General features: G+C 39.9%; 1 protein-coding gene across 1 annotated transcript; it reads right to left on the bottom strand.

Moving 5' to 3' along the window:
- Positions 1 to 7720: 7720 nt before the first annotated feature.
- LOC129250856 (polycomb protein PHO-like) lies at positions 7721 to 14483 on the bottom strand. Its single transcript, XM_054890457.1, has 4 exons — positions 14313 to 14483; positions 12987 to 14258; positions 8883 to 9002; positions 7721 to 8826 (listed from the first exon to the last, which is right to left on the bottom strand). Exons 2-4 carry the CDS (start codon positions 14204 to 14206, stop codon positions 8688 to 8690), a joined length of 1479 nt encoding a protein of 492 aa, XP_054746432.1. The 5' UTR covers positions 14207 to 14258; positions 14313 to 14483; the 3' UTR covers positions 7721 to 8687.
- Positions 14484 to 23638: the final 9155 nt, after the last annotated feature.

Below are 23638 nucleotides of genomic sequence, written 5' to 3' on the forward strand. Positions count from 1 at the left end.
CATTAGCAAATTAAATGATGAAATAATAAAACTGATTTAGAGTACGAGCAATAATTGCATTTGACTCCAAATTCGTTTTGAATATCATGAGTTAAAAAGGTTAAGACCTTCGTAAAGTTCTCGCTGGAATAAGAAAGTTATTGCGTTGCAAAAGAAGATTTTTTATACCCCATTCTATTGACAGCAAATTGGTGATAAGGTCTCCAAATAATTATTCATATTTTAGTACTTTCTCCCTGACATTTTTCTAGCTGCTTCTAATAAAAATGTGATTTTTATAGTTATGTAAAATATAGGGTGGGCCATGTAAAATTCGCTTTTTGAATCGGCTATAAAAAAAAAACTAATCAATATCTTTTCAAACTTTTTTTTTTCTTTCGAAGATTGAACATTGTCATTTAGGAATAAAAAAATAATATCGTTCAAATGACTGCCACGATTGGCTTTACAGTAGGCCATTCGATCAACCCAATGTGTAAGAATAGAAAAACTCGATAATTTTAACGCGTTGTGTTGTAGTGTAGGATTCCATAATAAAATTCCAAGAATTCAATTATAACCTACAAAAAGAGAAAAATAAATATGTAAAAAAATAAAAGAGTTATTTGTGCGTACATTAGTAGGTCTTATTTGGCCCACCCTGTATTTAGTTCCACTTTGTTTAATCATCTGGTTACACTATCGGCAATTGCTATTATTGTTGCAGAGAACGTTAATGTATAGAGAAGTCTCATGAGCTACGAATAGTGTGAATTGTCAAAAATGAAGTGAAACCTCGCTCAACTCGACGGCGGGGAACTTCTTAACAGAGCTGATTACAGTGAATTATGTACACGTACATTGGCTCTGCTCAGTTTTTGGTTACTGTATGAAATCAAATTGACGAATGCCGACGGCATTTTGCAAGGGATTTGCTTGTGCATTTCTATGTTCCCTTGATAAACGAAAATTTATTCAATTTATATTTTCAAACAAATAAAGATTTGAAATTGTGCGCCAACATTTAAAATCAAAGTAACTTTAATGTTTGTTGATTTAATTTAAAAAGAAGAATTTAAACAAAATACATTATAAAACGACCTCACATTTTGTTGTGTGCGTTTTAGTAGATTAAAAACTTCATACAAATTTGATGAATTTTTTTACTAATTTTTCGACTCGAAACTAATTTTAGACAAGGATTCAAAGAGCATATTGGTTGGTGAATATACATGCATATATGTATATCAATGTAAATATATACATGTATTATGTTAGTTATGTTTGTGCAAAAGTTCAATTGCATCTTCAATTCTTATGGTGTTACATATGTATGTATGTATGCGCACACGCACTGCAATGATCTATCTCACGACGCATCGCCTTATCATATTTATGTACATTTGAATATGCATTCATTTGTTCCTTTGCCAAACGAAATTTTTTTCACAGGGAATAATACATGTCTGCATTTTATAGAGATTATAAAACTTTGAAATATAAAATAAATAAAAGAAAACTTCAAACTTCTATTGCATCTTTAATAAATATAGGCCCCTATTATGGCCCCTATTATGAGTTACATTCGATCTTCGATATTCGCTGGTTGTCGAAGATCGAAAATCGAATGTCAATTTGGTATTATGAGCGGTGCAACCCTATCGAAATTTTCGTTGTTTACCGAATTTAGAGTCGAATGCAATTTTGCTTTCGGTTGTGTAGCGTATTGAGGGAAAATTTGTTAAAGTGTAAGTTGTTTGCGATTATTTATGGTTTTATAGTAACCAAATAATAAATATATACTAATTTTGTTAATTTTATGCAGGTCGAAAGTCGTGAGTACCAAACAACAATTAGAAAGGCGAATCCACAATGCACAAAAGGGATTTGCACCAAAGTTTAAGCAGAAAAAAATGGGAGGAATTTACAACGGAGCTGAATTGCTTGGGACCACCAGTGAGAACGGCAGCAAAATGGATTTTTTTGTGATGTTTATAGAAATACATTTTTATTTTCCCTTGGCAGGTATGGGCAGGTATGGGAAATACGTAGAGGAACTGAAATACATTTTTTTTCGAATGACGAATAATTGAATAAAGAAAATGTATAACAAAAATAAAACAGAAACTGTGGCGTAAAGGTTTCTATTTAATACTTTTTAGATTTTTCTATAATATTCTCAAAATTTCATTTCTTATGTTTTCTACTTCTCCGTCATTTGACTCCACTTCAATATCTTCAGCATCATCGTACACAGTGGGTTGAGCAAGTCCTAGCATATCTTCATTACCAATACTCAATTGGTACGATCCCTAAGCACAAAATCGCAGAACTGTGTCTAGCTTTAAAATATTTGGAATCAATTTGGCTCGGGTGCACTGCTGCAATTGGTTTTCTGTACTGGACAGTAGGTTCACGCCTCTTTAGATAATCTAAAGTTCTTTAAAAATCTGTAAGGAAATTTCTGTAATATTAAGTACGTCAACACATTTTGAAAATTCTGAACTTACTCAGTGGAAGCCATTTCTAGGGGGTTGGAGGCGTCCCTCAACTGTTTTCTACTTCTAGCTAGTTCCACTAATCTTTCATCGTCCGATGAATCGTCGAACCACAACTCCGTTGTACTCATTTGCACATAAATTACTTTTTTTAACTTTTAAAAATAATGTTAGCAAAGAATTTCAACACAATCGGGTTTTCTTTTATTTTGATTTGCTGTATCAGCTGAGAAAAAATTATCTATTGTAAATGCGTCGAGCGATCGAAATTCACAATAGTCCTATTCTTCAACGAATGAGCACCATAATACCAAATGAAAATTCGTTCGATCAGCACTTTCGACTACAGTCGAAGATCGAATGTTGCTCATAATAGGGGCCTATTAGTTGCATTCGATCTTCGATATTCGTTGGTTGTCGAAGATCGAAAATCGAATGTCAATTTGGTATTATGAGCGGTGCAACGCTGTCGAAATTTTCGTTGTATACCGAATTTAGAGTCGAATGCAATTTTGCTTTCGATTGTGTAGCGTATTGTGGGAAAACTTGCTAAAATGTAAGTTGTTTGCGATTATTTATTGTTTTATAGTAACCAAATAATAAATATATACTAATTTTGTTAATATTATGCAGGTCGAAAGTCGTGAGTACCAAACAGCAATTAGAAAGGCTAGTTGCATTAATGGAAGAGAATCCACAATTCGCAAAAGGGATTTCCACCAAAGTACAAGCAGCGAAAAAATGGGAGGAATTTACAACGGAGCTGAATTGCTTGGGACCACCAGTTAGAACGGCAGCAAAATGGATTAAAGTTAATAATGGATTTTTTTTGTGATGTTTATAGAAATAATTTTTTTCCCCCCCTTGGCAGGTATGGGCTGAAATACGTAGAGGAACTGAAATACATATTTTTTTCGAAAATTTTGAGTCATCACGCCCCACGGTTTGAGCGCTGCCGAAAGTTGCTTGTGAGCAACTTTGGGCAATGGTGGTATACAAAATAAAGAAATTTTTTCCTTCGAACAACTTTTAATTATTTTTATTTATTTTGAAAAATTAGGTATGATAAGACAAAAACAGTTTTTATTGTTATTACAGCAAAGGTGGACTTTGCATTTCAGGCATTTGGACGTTGGGGTTCCTGTCTTGCACAATCTGCAACGTCCCTTTTCACTAAAGACTACCCAATGTTCCATTTTATCGTAACGCTGTGAGACTGAAGGATCCGGTTGGAACCTGTACTTTTTCGGCTGTTGGGAAGACACGCTGCTTGATGGGAAGCCTATCTACTACTACTATCGAGCTAACTCTTTCAACATTCGATGGCCGGCGTTTCCTTTTTCCGAGCGAAGTAGTAGCAGAAAGCAACTCATGAGCAATTTCTAGTTGAAATTTTATTAAAGGAGTATGCTTTTGCCTCGGATTTATCAAGTTTAAATGCTTTTTATACAATGGCCATGCGTTTGGGTGGTTGACTTTGTAGAGCTCCATGAGCATGTCAGCCAAATCTACTCCTCCCATACCCTTATTGTAACAAGCAGCAATCGCTGGTCTTGCAACATCAATATAAGCTTTTTCGTTTAGATTCCAACGTTTGCATATGCTGTTAAAACAACAACAACAACAACCAACACGTTCAATGCTTTCACACGAGGATATAAGTTGAACTGGCTTATTGTCAAACCACTTGACGCATGCAATATTATTGTTGATTTCACATTTCATATCGACAGATCCCCTTCCACGCTTTTTTAACTCAGCATCTGAAAGTAGCTGGCAATTGCTTATGCGGTTTTTACGTACGGTTCTTGTTGCAAATATGCCCATTTCTTTCAAAGAGATCAGAAGGCTTACTGACGTAAGCCAATTATCGAAATAAAGCTTAAAATGTTTGTCCTTAGGAAGACCTTCTGCCAAATATAAAACTATATCCGAGGATAGGCCCAATCCATAATCCATACCTTTGAACGCAATGATTTATTCATCAATGCTTTGATGTTATTCCTGGGGTATCTTTCCAAAATTTTCTTGGAGACAGTCTAGTAAAGGTCGTATTTTGTACAACTTGTCATAGTTTAAATCGCCTTTTTTGGATTGTTTAGTGTTATCGTTGAAATGTAAACATTGTTTTATTTTTTCAAACTTCCCACGCGGCATTGAATCTGTTACAGCGGTAAGATTTAAATCTTTTGACCATGCCATTTTGAGTTGAGGCAATTTTAAAACACCCATGTGCAACAAAATACCAATATAGCGTTTAATATCTTCAACAGTGCATTTGAGCTCAATGTCGTGTTCTTACAGCGCATACAGATCTGTTTGTTGTGTGATCAAATCAAAAACTTGGCTATTAAAAAAAAATGCAGAAATATTCTACTGGCGTCATCACATTGTCGACCATCAAAGTATTTTCTTCCCAATTGGTCTCCAAAGGTACAAATGGCCTTTTTCTCCACTTTAGTGTCTTGGGGTCAACTTTTTCAAAGCAATTATCAGCCACATAAGATTTCGGCTCACATTCCTCTGCAATCATATTTTCGAGAAGGTCCATCTCTATAGTTTCCCCTCTTTGCACGATCCCTTCCAAGTTCTTCTCTAGCACTGCAGAAATGTCATCCATCTCGTCATCACTTTCGTTGTCAGAAGAGGCATCCCAATCAAAGTTAAGAATCCTCTCAATATCGTCATTTGACAATCCTTTTTCTTTCGGTCTCATAACTAAGTACAAAAATATTTATTAGCACAATGGCCCAAGGTTGCCAACAAGCAACATTGCAACTTTGAAAACTACTCGTCTGGTTAATATTTTTAGCTAATCAAATTTAAATTCAGTTTTGTGAAGTTCAATCTTTGTTAAAAAACATGACATATAAACTTTTTAAATTTTTTCATTATTATAAAAGTTGATTACTCACTTTAAAAACTCTTTTGAATTTCACAACAATATTTTCTGCGTTGCACTTGCTGTTTATTCAATATAACTTTGCTAAATGATCTGCAAATGATTTTTATTTGGGTCATATTTTGAGTAGATACATAAAAGTACCTTTATCATTTATTACGAACAGACAAAAACAAAACGAACGCTTTCCGTAAGCTGCTAAACTGCCGAAGTTGCTCACAGGCAACGTTGGGGTCGAAAGGGTTAAAATCTTGCGAATTTAACCTCAGTATTTAATATTTTGTTGTATTTAGTTGTTAAGCATGGCACCTAGAAAAATAAACTTTATCTCATCAAAAGTTATCACATAAAGAAAAAGTTCAAAATGCCTTATTTAAAATAAACGACTAATCTAGGATTAAAGTCATGTTATTTAGGGTCATACACAAGGAAAATTTGTATTGGATGGAAGTGTTTTACTACGGCTGTGTTGCGCTAAGTGAAAAAAAAACATATATTTGGTACTCAAAACATATATTTAGTCAAAATACGAAATTGAAGTGAGTTTGATTTATGCTTATTCAAATTTATTTAAAGTTCCTTAAAACATCCAATGTGATATCACCACACGTTTTTTAATATAAAAAACCACTTACACCTTGAAGATTCCCTTATCATTCTAACTTTTTCTTAAACTATGTCACTATCATTAACTTATGAACATACTTTACTTTTAATATTAATATTTACAAATAATTTATGTGAAAAAATATATGTATTTATAGTTTTTTGTGAAGCATTTAAATTCACACCGTATCAAAATGTGTTTTTCTTTTTTAACAAAGTATATCTGTATTATTGAAAGGTACGTAATGGCGGATGGTCTTTATAGTAATGTAAAGATCCGCATTGTTAGAGATGGTTTAAATATTGTAATCGTCCGTCTTTTATAAAAAAAAGGAATATCTAAAAAACCAAAGAGGCGAGTGAATATTTTTTTTTCAGTGATCAAACTAATAATTATTTTATATTATAATTCTTATAAAAGTACTACCGAAACACACGCTTAGACTTTAGAAAGCATCTAGGAAAGATTTAGGTATAATAAAAAACGGGTCTTGTAAGAAAACGCTACCCTACTTTACACTACGCATTTAAAGTTGCAAGATATATGATCAAACTTTTCCACCCAATTATTTTTAACACCACTTACCAACAATAACATACACTGAGATGAGTGGTATTATGGAGGAGCCGCATCGTGAGTCGCTTCGAATCAAATGAAATAAAATAATACATTCTTATTTGCATAAAAACTCATTATCAAGGTCTGGAATTGCGGCAAGTTTTCAGCTTCTTAGCAGCTATATTTTGAGTATTAATTTTTATTAAATTAATGTTAACTTATTTCCTGAATGTAGGCGACAATATCACGTATTCGCTATTTTGACTCTAGGTTTTACAGATTTATCACTGCTAGAATCATTTTGCTAGTCCGGCTTCTCGTAATACATAATGAAGGAATTCGTGAAAACTTAAAGTCCCTTTCTTTACTATATAAAATTACAGTTTAGAATAGTTTTCGCTTAGTAAATCTTTCAATAGTTTAATTTTTATCCAACACGTGAAACATTTAATTCGCTTAATAACCGTAACCCAAAACAGCCGTTCAAAATATTTTTAATGGATACCTTTGAAGAATAATTCGTGAGACCTAAGGAAATCGTATTCAAGGCAATCGATTTCGCGAAAAGACGCTTGTTTTAAATAAATACGCACTAAATGTACTGCAGTTATTTTAGGCCTTTGACTAATAAAAGCCATTTTTTAAGAACTAATTCAACTCCAAGAAGCTGAAATCTACTCACTTAGAAATTTCTTCAAGTCTACTTTCAATCCAGTTACAGCAGCTCTTCTCTTCAAACTTTATTAAGTCTAATAAAACTGTAGTATAGCGTTCCAATTTAAATAAAAATATAAATTGAAATGATTCGTCTATTTTCTTGCTGACCTAATTTAACAACTCATTTTAAAGAGCTTAAGTTCGGACATAATTATTTTTAATCAGTTTTTCTGTATTAGTTTAGTAAAGAAAATGAATAAGTGTCTTCATTATGTTCTGACGTCAATCCTTTTTGATAAAAATTTTAGTATTGATGAAGTATTTGGTGAAAATTTAGTTTGAAAATTGTGAGTTACTAACACAATATATTTCCAACATATACATGTGCGGTATGAAACTTTTTACATAAAAGACTTCAACATTATTACATTATTAATGTATCTCATAGATTATTGTGCTATCCGTATTTCACATATGTTTAGCTCCAACGAATTTTTTAGTCAAACGAAAAATCACATATCAAAGTCAGAATTTAGGAGACCCAAAAAGAGCATCCAAAAATGTATTTTTTCATCGTTTAAGGTTATCTGCATGAACAAATTTTGTTTGAATTTTGGATTTTTACATTAACAGTAACAGATACTATACATGTAATGATTAAATTCAATATAATTTAAGAAAAATTGAAATCAAATATATTCACAGAGCCATGAATATTATGATTAAGTACATGTAAACTTAGTAACAAATATACCGAAAGGCAATACCGAATAAGTGCAAGAAAAACGGTTTTCTTTATTTTATAATTTACCTTTGCTTTACAAGTGCTTTTCAAGCTCAGCAACTTTTTTGGTCTTCAATTACTTTTCAGTAAATTTATTCACAATGTTGTATTAAAACTAACCATTTTTACAAACGGACTAGACCGCATACCTGGACATCAGTTTGGTTTAAATGAGTTACATGGGAGGATCTCAAAATCTACGACATGTCTATGATGAATGAATTTATTCAAACTGTATATAAACTATAAAACTGAAATTTAAGCTATATAAACGGAAATTCCAACGATAAGCAGTACAGATAAAGTAGCTCATCAAGTATATGTTAAAATATAAAATCATTAAAAAACTAAATGCTCTAATTGTATTATCATGGAAAGCACTTGAATAAAATTACGATTGATTTAAATAAGTTACGTGGGAGCAATTCAAAACCAAACCATTATTAAAATTGTTATATATTAACTGAAACTTCAACGTTATGTAGTAAGTGGTAGTAGTACCTTATCCAAATAATTCATATAAATACTTATGTTCAAATATAAAATTATATGACGATATTGCCTTTTAATTTATGCCTCTTCGTCCAAAAGAAACATTGAAAATATAAGGATTTAAAATAAAGTGGGCAGATTTCGCAAAACGAAATTCCTCTTCGGTGACCGTCTGTACTTGATACTACTTCATGCTGATAAAATTATATTTTAATCCGTATACACAACATAGGAAGAGTTGGAATCCATCCCATTCATCTCTACCTTTATAAGGTTTTGTGTAGCTATCTGCACCGGACTATTGGAATCATTATTGATATTACTGCGGCTCCCCCCGAGGGAATTTCGCCTGGAATATTACAATAAAATTTTTAGATGAAAAAAGTTAAAAAATAAAGTATTTACTTAGTTTTCGCGTGCGTCAAAATATGCGATTTTAGATTGGTAGATTGCGCAAATTTTTTATTACAACCGTCAAAAGGACAAACATATGGCCGATCACCTGTGTGAATTCGTACATGAGTTCTGAAAGCAGATAAATTAAAGCAACAGATCAGTATTAAACACTATTTCAAGAAGTCGAATAATGGTCATTCCCATGGCAGCGGGTTCTACGTTACCGGAATAACTCGGGTTTTTCCCGACCAAGGGCTGCCGCCCCAGTAAACTAGCCCTGTCTAGTAAACAGTATATCACCACACCCCTTACATCACAGGAGCAACTCCTCGCAACAACCTTGCTCCAAATACTTCTCCTCAGGGCTGGAGTTGAATCCAAACCTGAGCCAGAAGTTTTCTATTGCTGCGTCTGCCATAAACGGCTCCACCCGAACTCCACCTCGGTTAGGTGCAACAAGTGCAACGGGTGGAGCCATCTTAAGACCTGTTCAGGCCTTAAGACACATAAGGAGTGGTCCACACGGTATGTGACCTCGTGTTGCTCCCGCCAGCAGGCGTCAAATGCCTCCACGGCTACTACCCCCCGTGATAGGCCGGCACTACCAACCGCCACCACAACCCACACCTCCACGGTGAGGAGCCTATCGGAGCAACACCACTCCCCTGACTTAACCCTCCCCCTTCCCTCCTGCTCCAACCCCAGTGCGGGGACAAACCAGCAGCTCCTGGTCCCCCGCTCAGTCTGTTCCGTGTGTCAGGCCGTAATACCTAGGAATCTGGCATCAGTCAAGTGCAATTTTTGCAATGGCTGGTGCCATTTTCGGAGATGTTCCGGCCTGCGCATCACCCGTGAGTGGACAACTGGCTACGTTGCCCCCTACTGTAGAGCCCTGCACCCGCAACCGCCACCCATGGCGCGGCAGCCCACCATCATCAGGCCGCAACAACAATAGCGGATTGCACAGCAGGCCCAACGTAGGCAACCCCATGCGTCCCTCACCACCCGATTTAAAACGACATCACCCAGAAGCTTTAAGCTTCTTCAATTTAACTGTAACGGACTCACGAGCAAGGTCGACGACATAGTTGACTTCATGAGCCGGCACAGTATCAAAATAGCTGCGGTCCAGCAAACCAAGCTGCACGCTAGGTTCTCTCTGATCACCAAGGATGGCAACTACGTGCACAGACATGATCGCGAGCGAGATAATGGTGATCGTCTCATTGATGAAGGAATCGACCGCAGGGACAGCACCTTAGAATGTCAAGGCATAGCTGTTCGGACAGGCGATTCCGAGCTCGAAATTTTTAACATTTATATACCCCCTGTCACCTGCTGCGCGGCAGGATATCACCCTGATATAGATGCGCTCATCAGAGGTGAAATACGATTGGTTGTAGGTAACTTTAATGCGCATCACGATCTTTGGTATTCAAGCCAGCCAAATGATCGTAGGGGACAGCAATTGGCAGAACAAATGGACGACTCGACATTCAGCACTGTGAACGACGAAGCCCCCACTAGGGTAGTGGGCAATTGTAGCAGCTCGCCTGACCTAACAATAGCTAGCGCGGGTCTGATAAATAGCATAACGTGGCGACCTATGCTATCGCTTGCATCAGACCACTTGCCCATTATCGTCTCAATTGAGAGACCTGCCGACTTTGTTTCCGCGAATGACCGGTCCTATTTTAACTTTAAAAAAGCTAATTGCGCCGGCTTCACGGAATTCACTGAAGACACCTTCGCCGCTCTTCCCATCCCCACCGATGTGCGCGCAGGCGAACGCGCATTCCGCAAGGTGCTCACAGCTGCGCGGCCCGCTTCATCCCAGGTGGAAGCTTTAAGGACATCCGTCCTCATTTCCCAGCCGAACCAGCCAGCTTGGCAAACGAGCGTGATCACCTACGCCAGGCCGATCCCGGGGATCCCCGCATAAGGGATCTCAATTTGGAGATGCGCCAACTGGTAGACCAACACAAGCGGACAAAATGGTTTGGGCACTTGAAGACCTGTAACTTCACCTCTGGGGTGTGTAAGCTCTGGTCTACCGTTAGGTCCCTGTCGAACCCGACGAAGCACAACGACAAGGTGGCTATCACCTTCAACGGTTTTACTTCGTCGGACCCGAAGAGATGCGCGAGATATTTTAACCGGCTTTTTATACTGCATCCTCCGGCCGACAGACCCAACCGTCGTGTTACCAGAAGCCTGCACAAACTGACGAACGACAGTGCGCTACTTACTTTCTCCGGTGATAAGGTTCAGGGGGCCATCAACAAGTCGAACACATCTAAAGCCATTGGCCCTAACGGACTAAACGCGCTGATGCTGAAGCACCTGGGACCTTTGGGAGTAAGATGTCTCATAAGGGTCTTCAATCTGTCCCTGGCCACTCTCATCATCCCTGACAAGTGGAAAGCAGGGAGAGTGGTCCCACTACTGAAACCTGGGAAACCCGCTAACCAAGGGGAATCTTATCGTCCGGTAACTCTCCTTTTCAAAGTAGTGAAGACACTTGAAGCCCTCCTACTCCCACTCTTCGCAAAACACCTGGCCCCAGCCCCACATCAGCACGGCTTCCGACGAGTGCATAGCACAACCACCGCCATTAACGCCCAAATAAACCGCGGGCTTAACAAAAACCGCCCCTGCGAGAGGATTGCCCTACTAGCGTTGGACCTAAAGAAGGCTTTCGACACAGTCAGCCATTCCACGCTACTAGATGATATTTATCAGTCGACACTCCCGCCAGGGCTGAAGTGGTGGTCCGCAAACTACCTGAGCGGTCGTCCCTCGTCAGTGATTTTTCGAGATCAACATCAAAGCAGAGGAAGATTAAGCAAGGTGTACCGTAGGGTGGTGTCCTTTCTCCCTTGCTGTTCAACTTCTCTATCTCGAAGCTCTCCCTCTCACCGGCGAGATTTTCTCTGACGACTGTACGATAACGGCGTCGGGCAATGACATCGATGGCCTGTGTTCCAAAGTGAACAACTACCTCACCGACCTTTCTCGCTTTTGCACTGCGAGGAATCTCCAACTTTCCCCCACCAAGTCCACAGCGACCCTCTTCACCACCTGGACAAAGGAGGTCAACTTGTCCCTTAAGGTAAAAGTCGATTCGATGACACACCAATACCGACAGTAAACAACCCCAAAATTTTGGGTGTAACCTTTGACAGATTGCTCTCCTCGCACACAACCGCAATTGCCACTAAAGTCCAAAACCGCTACAAGGTCCTCAATTCGCTTGCCGGCAGCACTTGGGGCAAAGACAAAGAACTGTTGCTATCGACATTTAAGGTCATTGGTCGGCCGGTTCTAAACTATGCTGCGCCTGTCTGGTCGCCTGGAACTAGTGACACGCAGTGGACAAAGCTTCAGACATGCCAAAATACTGCCATTCGGACAACGACGGGTTGCCTCCTGACGTCTCCGGTTCAACACCTAAACAACGAGACACAAATGCTTCCAGTAATGGAGCTTAACAAACTGCTCACCAAGCAGTTCCCGCTGGAATGTTACTGCAGGTTTCACTCCTGCAGACACCTGCTTGAGCCTGAGCCACCTCCCAGGCACGTCAAGAAACATCTCTTAGACTACGCTGACGAAATCCAGGACAAAGCTGACCACAATCTACTAGACCTGACAGTATTTAGACAGTCAATAAACGACATTCACCGGGAGACCGTCACCACCTTCTTAAGCTCCCGTCCTGTGAAAGCTGTAATCGGAGTCCAACCACCACCTACAGCAGATGAAGAGCTCCAGCTTCCTCGTGAGACAAGTGTAACACTGGCACAATTACGTTCTGGATATTGTAGCAGGTTAAACTCCTACTTATCCAGAATTGACCCCGACATACCAAACACATGTCCGGCAATTCCCCTAAAACCGACTCATCTAAAACCTCTCTCTCTCTGGACCCATCCCGTCGAAATAGCATGTTTCCTGGGCATACCCCTAGATGAGCTAGACGAAGATGACAGGTGATATAACCGACACTGACGGGGCTATTATTACTGTTAACAAACAAACAATGGAGACGCAGTGGTACAAAAAAAAAACAAAAACTATACAGTGCAATATACGTAGAAAGACTCTGATTACCTTAAATTAAAATCCAACGAGAATCGTTTTCCACAACCTTCAAACGTGCATTGAAATGGTTTCTCACCAGTGTGTACCAACTGATGGCGCTTTAATTTTGAACTCTCAACGAATGCTTTACCGCATTCAGCGCAAACATGGACTCGGGGTCCGTGGGTATGCAGGTGCTTACGCATAGCAGAATTATCACGAAAAAATTTGTAACATCCTTTTTGAGGGCATGCAATTCGTTTTTCGCCAGGACCATTGCAATTCGTTTCCGTTGCCGGAGTATTTATTTTGTTACTATAGCTCAATGGTGGGGGTGAGGAAGAAATAGTATGTGAATTTGGTTGTAAAACAACGCCCACTGGCATGGCTGAGGCTGATAAACTACCATCATCTATACTGGTCATAGTGATCACAGCAGTATTGGCAGGATGAATGAGTGGTGCAGTCAATACAGTAGTGCGTGAAATTGGCAAAACTACATGTTTGCCGTTGTCTTCATCCGATGATATAATCGTATCGGCTCTATTATTTGATGCAGTCTTCTTTGATTTTAGTTTATCTATACTTCTAGTATTCGCTAGGTCAGATAATTGTTGTTTATTAGACACATTTAAACCTATTATTGTGGGTGTGATTGCAGCACATGCAGTGTCTGTAGTTGTTAAAGAGTCGACACCATGTACAGTATTTTGTGCAAGAACTTGTTGAGGCTGCAGTTCTTGTTGTTGCAAAATCAGTTGCCGCTGCATCAATTGCTCTTGTTGGTGCTGGAAATTATTACCTTCGATGGTGGGCATAAATCCCTGCACAGAATCTGTAATATTACATTCGTTATCGACTTCCCGTTCCTCACAAGATAAAAAATCTTGGAAGTCTGTGTCGTTCTCTGGGTTAGAAGCTTCGTCGTCGGAATTACCGGAAGCCCACATGGTCACACTGAATTCCCCCTCCATGGTTTTTATTTGTACCTGCTTTTGTTCCCAGCGCCGCGGTTTAGCATGCTCTTCCATTATTTCAATACGCTTATTATAGCAAATTCTATTACCCGCACTTGAACCTACACCGCCAACGGTTTGTAATTGTGGCACTTCTGTTTTGTTTAAATATTTTTGACGTTGATTTCGTTGATGGTTAAATGATATTTCGTTATTACTGAAAGCGCCAGTGAGATTTTGGACATAATTTACATCAATGTTTATATTGCGCATTTGACCAACATTTGCATTCATAATATCGGCAGTAGCTACGGAATTAACTTGTTTAACTGTATCCCTTCCTTTTCTAAAAGAACATAATGTTTAAACTACTGATTTTATTTTGGGAAATTTAACTTACCGTGTTGAAACGACTGTTGACGAAGTGGGCGTTGTGGTTATTTGCACGGTTGTGTCCACATACAGATGTCTCTTGGTATATGACAAAAAATCCTTATCATGTTCAACAGAAATTTTCTTGCGATTAAACAGTGGCAATCAGAATGTATGACTCTACCTTCTCTTTCGAATACTGGAAGAATTTAAGTCAACAACATCGTTAGTATATAGAAACAATTTTCAGTCTTAATTTTTAAAGAAAATTTCCTTTTGAAAACATAAGAAAGTTAGAATCAGATTTTACGACTACATATTTGATAAAATTTAAATTTCTAAGCACAATTTTCAGTCAAATGTATACATTATGAATTTTGTTACACACTTCTTTCTTATCCAATATGTGAAAACGACTGCCGTTATGCATTTGAAAGACGATTTGAAATGGTTTTTTTGGACTTGTTATAGTCCAACACAAATTGGAGCGAAGAACACGGTGCGGGAGCCATGGTTAACCCAGTATATCGATTGAAAGAGCATTTCACCTGGGCTAGTGAACCTGGAAATTAGTCACAAACATTACACCAAGATAGACACCCGTCGAGCAACCCGAGATATTTCAGCGGTCTCGAGGTTATGTAGGCGAAAGGCGACTCGAAGCGTGGACCAATCAGATCTGGTTACTTTGATTGGGTTAAACTTATTAAACAAAGCTCTGATCTACTTTGAACTGTTTGAATGGATTGATTTCAAATGTAGTAATGTAGTTTTGGAGGATGGTTCCACGCAAGTGGGGAAAGTACCTGATCGCCATTCACTTGGGCGTGGCCAGGACGATTCTTCTACCAATGGTTCAAGCATCTCACAACATCCGGGTTTCGCTCAAGTATCGCTTGGGAAGCTTTCGCACATCTGTTTGAGAGCGAGCTAGTATGAAAAGGCCAACCAACTCAGGATATCTGGTTGTGCGCTGGGTTTGGGACTTGCCACGTAAAAATCTTCTCCCAACGAAAAACAAAGTCTCGGACGAGAACTGCCTGCTTTGATGACGAACCCTGCAAAATACACTAAGGATTATGATTTGAGTGCTGGCACCTGGAATGTCCGGTCTCTTAATGGGGAAAGTGTCTCTACCCGGCTGGTTGATGTAATCGTGGGAGCAAAGGCAGACAACACTGCCATTCACGAGATGCGATAGACGGGGCAAGACAAGAATACCATTTGACCTTGAAACGTCTACTATAGCTACCGTGTAAAGGAGCGTAAATTTGGTGTTGATTTATAATGGGAGAGATATTTAGTCGTGAAGTACTTCCGTTCACTCCGGTGGACGAACGTCTCACAATAAGGACGAAGCGTTCAAAGATTCCTTCGAAGAGCGCTTGGAACGTTCTTATGAGCACTGCTCCGTCCACGATATAAAAATCATGCTTGGCGATTTCAATGCCAGAGTGAACATGGAGGCAATTTTTGGTCCCACAGTCGGTAAATACAGTCTGCACAACGAAACACCCGGTAACAGACAGAGACTGATCGCCGGGTCCGACACATGGTAGTCCGCAGCACCAGATTCCAGCATAAGAAAATACACCAAGCTACCTGGCTGTCTCCTGATCGAAAAACGCGAAACCAGATCGATCATGTTGTGATAGATGGAAGACACGCTTCTAGTGTATTAGATGTACGTACGATCCGAGGACCCAACATCGACTCGGATCATTACCTTGTTGCAGCCAAACTGCGCACCCGCCTCTGTGCAGCAAAAAACGTGCATCTACCTACGCAAAGAATGTTCGACATCGAAAAGCTGCAATCACAACAGACAGCCAGAAGATTCGCCACTCGACTCTCACTCCTGCTCTTAGAGAGCACTGCCCAACAAATCGGCATACGCGAGCAATGGAGCAACATTTCTCGTTCCCTACGTACCGCCGCCGAAGAAGAAATCGGATTCCGGCGAGCCCGAAAAAACAATTGGTACGACGAGGAATGTCATGCTGCCGCAGAAAGAAAAGATGCCGCCTATAGAGCCACGCTGCGATCGGGCGCAACGCGAGCCATGTGGGATCGCTACAGAGAGCTGAAAAAGGAAGAGAGACGTATTATCCGAAAGAAGAAACGAGAGGCCGAAATACGTGAGTGCGAGGAACTTGAGATGCTGGCCAATAGGAACAACGCCCGAAAATTCTACCAGAAAGTTCGGCGGCTTACAGAAGGTTTTAAGACCGGGGCGTTTTCCTGTAAGAACAAAGACGGCGATCTGGTGACTGACGTACAGAGCAATCTTAAATTATGGAGGGAACACTTCTCGAACCTGTTAAAGAGTGACAGCTGCGCATGTCATAGAGAATGTGAAGATCCCGATACCCCAATCGATGACGACGGAATTGTAGTTCCTCTACCCGATCATGACGAGGTGAGAATAGCGATAACGCGCCTAAAGAACAACAAAGCCGCGGGCGCCGACGGACTCGCGGCTGAGCTATTCAAACATGGCGGCGAGGAGCTGATAAGGTGCATGCATCAGCTCCTATGCAAAATATGGTCGGATGAAAGCATGCCTGCCGATTGGAATTTAAGTGTGCTCTGCCCAATCCATAAGAAGGGCGATCCCGCAATTTGTGCCAATTACCGCGGGATTAGTCTTCTAAATATCGCCTATAAGGTTCTAGCGAGCGTATTGTGTGAAAGGCTGAAGCCCACCGTCAACCAACTGATTGGACCTTATCAGTGTGGCTTCAGACCTGGAAAGTCTACCATCGACCAAATATTCACAATACGCCAAATCTTGGAAAAGACCCACGAAAGGAGAATCGACACACACCATCTTTTCGTCGACTTCAAAGCTGCATTCGACAGTACAGAAAGGAGTTACCTGTATGCCGCTATGTCTGAATTTGGTATCCCCGCAAAACTAATACGGCTATGTAAGATGACGTTGCTCAACACCAGCAGCGCCGTCAGAATTGGGAAGGACCTCTCCAAGCCGTTTGATACCAAACGAGGTTTCAGACAGGGTGACTCACTGTCGTGTGACTTCTTTAACCTGATGTTGGAGAGCATCGTACGAGCCGCAGAACTTAATCGCTCAGGCACAATATTTTATAAGAGCGTACAATTGTTGGCGTATGCCGATGATATCGATATCATCGGCCTTAACAACCGCGCTGTTAGTTCTGCCTTCTCCAAACTGGATAAAGAGGCAAAGCGAATGGGTTTGGTGGTGAACGAGGACAAAACGAAGTACCTCCTGTCTTCAAACAAACAGTCGGCGCACTCGCGTATCGGCACCCACGTCACTGTAGACAGTTATAATTTTGAGGTTGTAAAAGACTTCGTGTATTTGGGAACCAGCATTAACACCTATAACAATGTCAGCCTTGAAATCCAACGTAGAATCTCTCTTGCCAACAAGTGCTACTTTGGACTAAGTAGGCAACTGAGCAGTAAAGTCCTCTCTCGACGAACAAAACTAACACTCTACAAGACTCTCATCATGCCCGTCCTGACGTATGGCGCAGAAGCTTGAACGATGACAACATCCGATGAAGCGACGCTTGGAGTGTTCGAGAGAAAGATTCTCCGTAAGATTTTTGGACCTTTGCACGTTGGCAACGGCGAATATCGCAGACGATGGAACGATGAGCTGTATGAGCTTTACGACGACATAGACATAGCGCAGCGAATAAAGATCCAGCGGCTTCGTTGGCTGGGTCATGTCGTCCGAATGGATACAAACGCTCCGGCTTTGAAAGTATTCGATGCGGTACCAGCTGGTGGTAGCAGAGGAAGAGGAAGGCCTCCTCTGCGTTGGAAAGATCAGGTGGAGAAGGACTTGGCTTCACTTGGTGTGTCCAATTGGCGCCGATTAGCACGAGAAAGAAACGACTGGCGCGCTTTATTAAGCTCGGCCAAAATCGCGTAAGCGGTTATCGCGCCAATTAAGAAGAAGATATAGCTGTTATATACCGCCGAGCCTACCTTCAGCAGTATTTGAAAAAATCCTTGACGAAGTGGTCAGAGAAGCCTTGACAACATAGCCAAATTTAATAACTGGAGATTTCAATGCATGGGCCTTAGAATTAGGAAGTAAGTGTACTAATCAGTGAGGGAAAGCCTTATCCTTACTTGACGTTGTGTTATTAAACACTTTAAGAAAAAACACTTTCGAGAAGAATGGTCGTGGCTCCATTATTGACTTAGCTTTTATAAGCAGATCTCTAGCTGTAAGGAAGAAGTGGCAGATTTGCGACATTTATACCCACGTCGACCACTTGGCCATAATGATCGAAATAAAAAATCCGAAACAAAGTAAATGAAACATCAAGCCTGCTAAAAAAGCCCAGACAATAGGGTGGAAGATCCAGACCATAGACGAAGAGATTTTTAATCTTATGCTAAACGCTCATCCAACTGACATAAACGTCGCGAATGAGCAAGTTCAACTACTGGTAACACGCCTGACCAAAGCCTGTGATGCTGCAATGAAAAAACACACTTACGTGCGGAAACCGACATAGCTGAACTTAGAGGCGCTTGCCACAAAGCTAGACGACAATACCAAGGAAGCAGAGGAAGAAGTGAAAAAGAATGGTTGCGAGAAGTTTTCAAAAGGAAACGCAAGGGCCTCAAAAATACGATTAAAAAAGAAAGTATTCCTGCTTCAAAGAACTGTGGGTCAAGGCTGATGAAAATCCGTGGGGAGGAGCGTATAAGTTGGTGATGTCTAAGATGAGTGGATGCAAAGCAAAAGCACTCACTTGCACTGTTATCTTAAAAAAGGTTGTGGAAACCCTTTTCCCAAGACAAAACGATGACCACGAATACCGACTATCAGCAAACGCATCATTTATTACAGATATACCTACAGTCACGGAAACAGAGGTAAATACAGACGTGGTCCGTTTTGGAACCGCTAAAGCTCTAAGACTAGATGGAATACCTAAAGGAGCTCTTAAACTTGCACTGAAAGAAGATGATGCAATTAAAAGGCTTATATAAATAGCTGAAAATGCCATTGAAAGAACAAGATGGATGCATGGTTCCAATGAGTATTGCGCCATTATAACGTTTAACGTAAAAAATGCATTTAACTCTGCATGCTGGTCCCACATTATGCAAGCTTTAGGGAACCTGGAAACGCCGTCATACCTTTTGCGTTTGATGAAAAGCTATCTATCAGATAGAATACTACTCTATCAAACAGACGAAGGAGTTAAGCAGTATAGAGTAACTGGAGGAGTACCACAAAGCTCCGTGCTGGGTGCTCTATTGTGGAATGTGCTCTACGACGGAATCCTCCGCATTCCAATACCAAAAACGGCCCAATTAATCGGCTATATGTAGTGCAACAGTTTGCAAACTAAAAAACTGGTTTACATCGTCAAACCTACAGCTTGCCGCCCAAAACACTAAAGCAGTTGTGATCAAAAGCAGAAAAAAATTTAGAACATCACAGTAAGCATAGCCGGGCATAACATCAACAGCCAACCGTATTTGAAATACTTGGTAGTGATGATTGATGCACGCTTAAACTTCAAAGCGCACTTTGAAAAAGCTTGTGAGAAAACAGCACGGGTAAATACGGCGCGTTTCCACGACAGTCGATTCTACGTTGCCGAAACGACCCGGACTTATATCCGGCCAAGGACTGTCACTACAGCAGCATTCTCCGTATGTAAGTATGGGGAATGCTTATACTGCTACAACAACAAAAACAACGGCGCTATCTCGAATAATGGCTAACATAGGCGGGCCAGGTCAAAACAGAAGGCTACTACTTGCAAAAGTTACCCAATCCATTGTAATGTATGCTGCACCTGTGTGGGGACAAGCGTTCAAATATGAAACATACGGCAAGATTACAAAATCTCTGTTTCGACAGAGCGCCATTAGAGTCGCAAGCGCTTTTCGCACTGTATTCCATAAAGCTATCGGGGTAATTTCTGGCATAATGCTCCCAGATCTAATGGCTCTGGAAAGTAAAAGAGTATATGACAAATGCAGAAGACTTGGCAGGTCGTTAATAGCTGATGAGCGCAAAGAAATCAGATACGAGAGTCTATCTAAATGGCAAAGACGCTGGTATATAACAACCAAAGGGAGATGGACAAATCGACTCATTAGAAATGTGCAGGCATGGGTCGATAGAAAACACGGTAGTGCCGACTTTTATATGACGCAGTTCCTGACAGGACATGGTTGTTTTAGACAATATCGTGAGATAATACCATTTTGGCAGTTCCGCGGGAAGTGGTCGATTGTGGAGAGGTGATTATTACGTAGGTATATTTCTGAGGCTACAAATCGTGCATATTGCTATGCCGGTATGGAAGTACTTGTGAGAGTTTCTTCTTCACGGGCGTCATCGCAGCGAAAAAGACACATTTGAAAATACTGGAAAGTAGCTACCTAATATATGTGTTCATTGCCAATTAAGCAGTGCAAGCAATTAAGCAAAAAGCTATCACCTTCTCAACATGCATCCAGCAAAGGCAAATCAGTGGAAACATTAAAAAATAATATTAAGTAATGTTGTGTTTATAACTTTAAATTAAATTATACACTAAAATAAACTATTAAATACAAATCCATGGAAACAGCACTCGAGAAAAGAGGTGCAAACCCAATATTAACACATTGGATAAGCCAAATGCTTAATCAGAGGATTATTAAAGCCTCGTTAGGCCAAGCTGAACTTAATGTCACAACAGTAAAGGGATGTCCGCAAGGAGGAGTTCTTTCTCCACTGCTATGGTCCCTACTAGTTGATGACTTGGTGGAGCACCTAAACAATAAGGGATTTATAACCATTGGCTATGCAGATGACATATCTGTTATAATAAAAGGCAACCATGAAAGGACACTAACAGACTTAATGCAAAATGCCTTGAACGCAACATGGGAATGGTGTAAAAAGTAGGGGCTGTCGATCAACCCTAACAAAACCACAATAATCCCCTTCACAAGAAAAAGAAAGCTAGAGTTTCCCGCATTGAAAATAAATGAAACAGTGATAGAACTAAAGGAAGCGGTCAAATATCTAGGTTTAACCTTAGATAAAAAACTCACTTGGGAATCACATATAAATAATATAACAAAAAAAGCCACGAAATCCTTGTGGACAACCAAACAATTACTAGGGAGATTCTGGGGCCTCAGCCCTAGTATGGCCCTCTGGATATACACCCAAATGGTTAGACCAATCATACTGTATGGGGCACTAGTATGGTGGAGCAAATCTATCCATCAAACAGCGATAACCAAACTGGGAAAAGTACAAAGGCTTGCTTACCTATGCATCACAGGGGCTATGAGAACTACCCCAACAGCTGGCATGGAAGCACTCCTCAATCTCCCACCACTTCATATAGCAATCCAAGAGGAAGCAGCTACGCAAGCACTCATGCTACACATGAAAGAAAATTTCAAATTGGGCAACCTCACCGGTCACCTAAATATCCTAAATAAAATCAAAAACACCATAAGCATGGCTCAAGTTTCAGACCACACTGACCCAACCCTTTGTTTTACAAAAGGAAACACAGTTACCTTTCCTGAGAGGATCGAGTGGAAAACAAACCTGAAATGGATGAATGATGATTCACAAAAATGGTGCACTGATGGATCAAAAACACCTTATGGTGTAGGAGCAGGTGTAGTGGGGCCCAGAATCCACAAATCATACACTCTCACCAGGGACACCACTATCTTCCAAGCGGAGCTATACGCAATAATGGAAGCAGCAAACATAATGCAACGTAGAAACCACAAGAGAGTAAAGATCAAAATACTCTCGGACAATCAATCAGTTCTAAAAGCTTTAGATACCTATACCTACAACTCAAAAACCCTCTTAGAATGCCACAAGACACTCAATAACCTGGCATCCAAAAACAATGTTTCATTAATTTGGGTACCGGGACATGAGGGATATGACGGCAACGAAAAGGCAGACTTTCAAGCCAAAAAAGGGGCAGATGTAAACTTCATCGGACCTAGTCCTATGTTCGGATTCAACAAAAACAACCTGAAACAAAAAGTAAAATACTGGGCCAAAACTCTATTAAATCAGCATTGGAACAACGTAGAGGGTCTTAGACACTCCAAAAAGTTCCTAAGTTTCAACGCTAAAAGAGCTAACATGGCCCTCACGTTAAACAAAAAGAGCATTCGCACTCTCACAGGCGCCCTCACGAGTCACTTCACCTGCAACAAACACTTACATAAATTAGGCATAACTAACACCAGCACCTGCAGATTTTGCTGCGAAGATGAGGAGTCTATAGAACATCTCATTATCGAATGTCCGGAGTTGACGCATAGAAGGAAAAGGTTTTTAAACAAGTTCATGCTTACAGATGAAGGCCTTCAATCACTCCCTCAGAAGGAGTTGGTACAATTCATAAACATACTTAACAGTCTATAGACAGCATAGGGTGCACAATAGATCAATATGGTCGCAGTGCTAAAGGGCCATACCTTAACCCTTTAGAACCATTAACCATTTACTATTAAACAAAATTGTTAACAATAAAATGAAAATGAACACCACCAAATAGCGAGACAGAAGTCGACAGAAGATACGGATCGCCAAATTTAGAAATTACGATAGTTATTAAGCACATGTATAAGACATTAATTTGTGACTTTTATTTAGCAATCCAGTGATTGAACTGAGAAGAATTATTGTGAGACATTTTTTTTTGAATGAGAACGGAACAAGTTCGTAACCAAATTTAGAAAAATCGATTTTATGGATCGGTTTAAAAAATTACAGACATTTTTTTTAATGTTCTTTCAAGAAATTTCAATGCATTTGTCTATTTCTCTCACATTAGTCAATACTGGGGTATATTAACTACAAAGAATATTATTTTGCCAACTAAACTATAAGATATAAAATTATGATTACCTGAACAGTACGCGCAAAACTGGCAACGCTGCAGATGTAACATATGATGCAGCTGATACCAATGGCAGTTTGACAATTTCAACCAAAGTATAAGTGTTATGTTTCATAGATCGGGACGTGCATTCATTTTGCGAGACAACTTGGTTAAGCCTAACCTTTTCTCTTCTATTTGAAGCTTTTATCGACAAGATAAGGGTGCATTTGAATTGAGTGAAGTATTTTAAATTTCACTCATTTTCTGCATTTAATTTGATATAATAAAAAACACCATCTATAAAAATATGCGGGCTAGGTATCCATATGGCGCCCCCACTCACTGACGTTACTGTAGTCTCTGTCAGTTGTCCGTGAGATACACAAAATTGAGCAAAACTTGTGTGCGTAGAAAACAGCTGCTTTAGTTTAGTTACATATTTACACAATACATCGGTTTGTGT

The sequence above is a fragment of the Anastrepha obliqua genome, chromosome 6 (genome assembly GCF_027943255.1).
Source record: "Anastrepha obliqua isolate idAnaObli1 chromosome 6, idAnaObli1_1.0, whole genome shotgun sequence".
Lineage (NCBI taxonomy): Eukaryota > Metazoa > Arthropoda > Insecta > Diptera > Tephritidae > Anastrepha > Anastrepha obliqua.

What these genes read in the sequence shown, in the direction of transcription:
- LOC129250856 (XM_054890457.1), bottom strand. Translation starts at nt 14,206, where the DNA reads ATGAATGCAAATGTTGGTCAAATGCGCAATATAAACATTGATGTAAAT. An exon ending in TCGTTGGATTTTAATTTAAG is followed by an intron (nt 9,003 to 12,986) that starts GTAATCAGAGTC and finishes ATCTGCTTTCAG; the next exon opens with AACTCATGTACGAATTCACA. An exon ending in TTGACGCACGCGAAAACTAA is followed by an intron (nt 8,827 to 8,882) that starts GTAAATACTTTA and finishes GTAATATTCCAG; the next exon opens with GCGAAATTCCCTCGGGGGGA.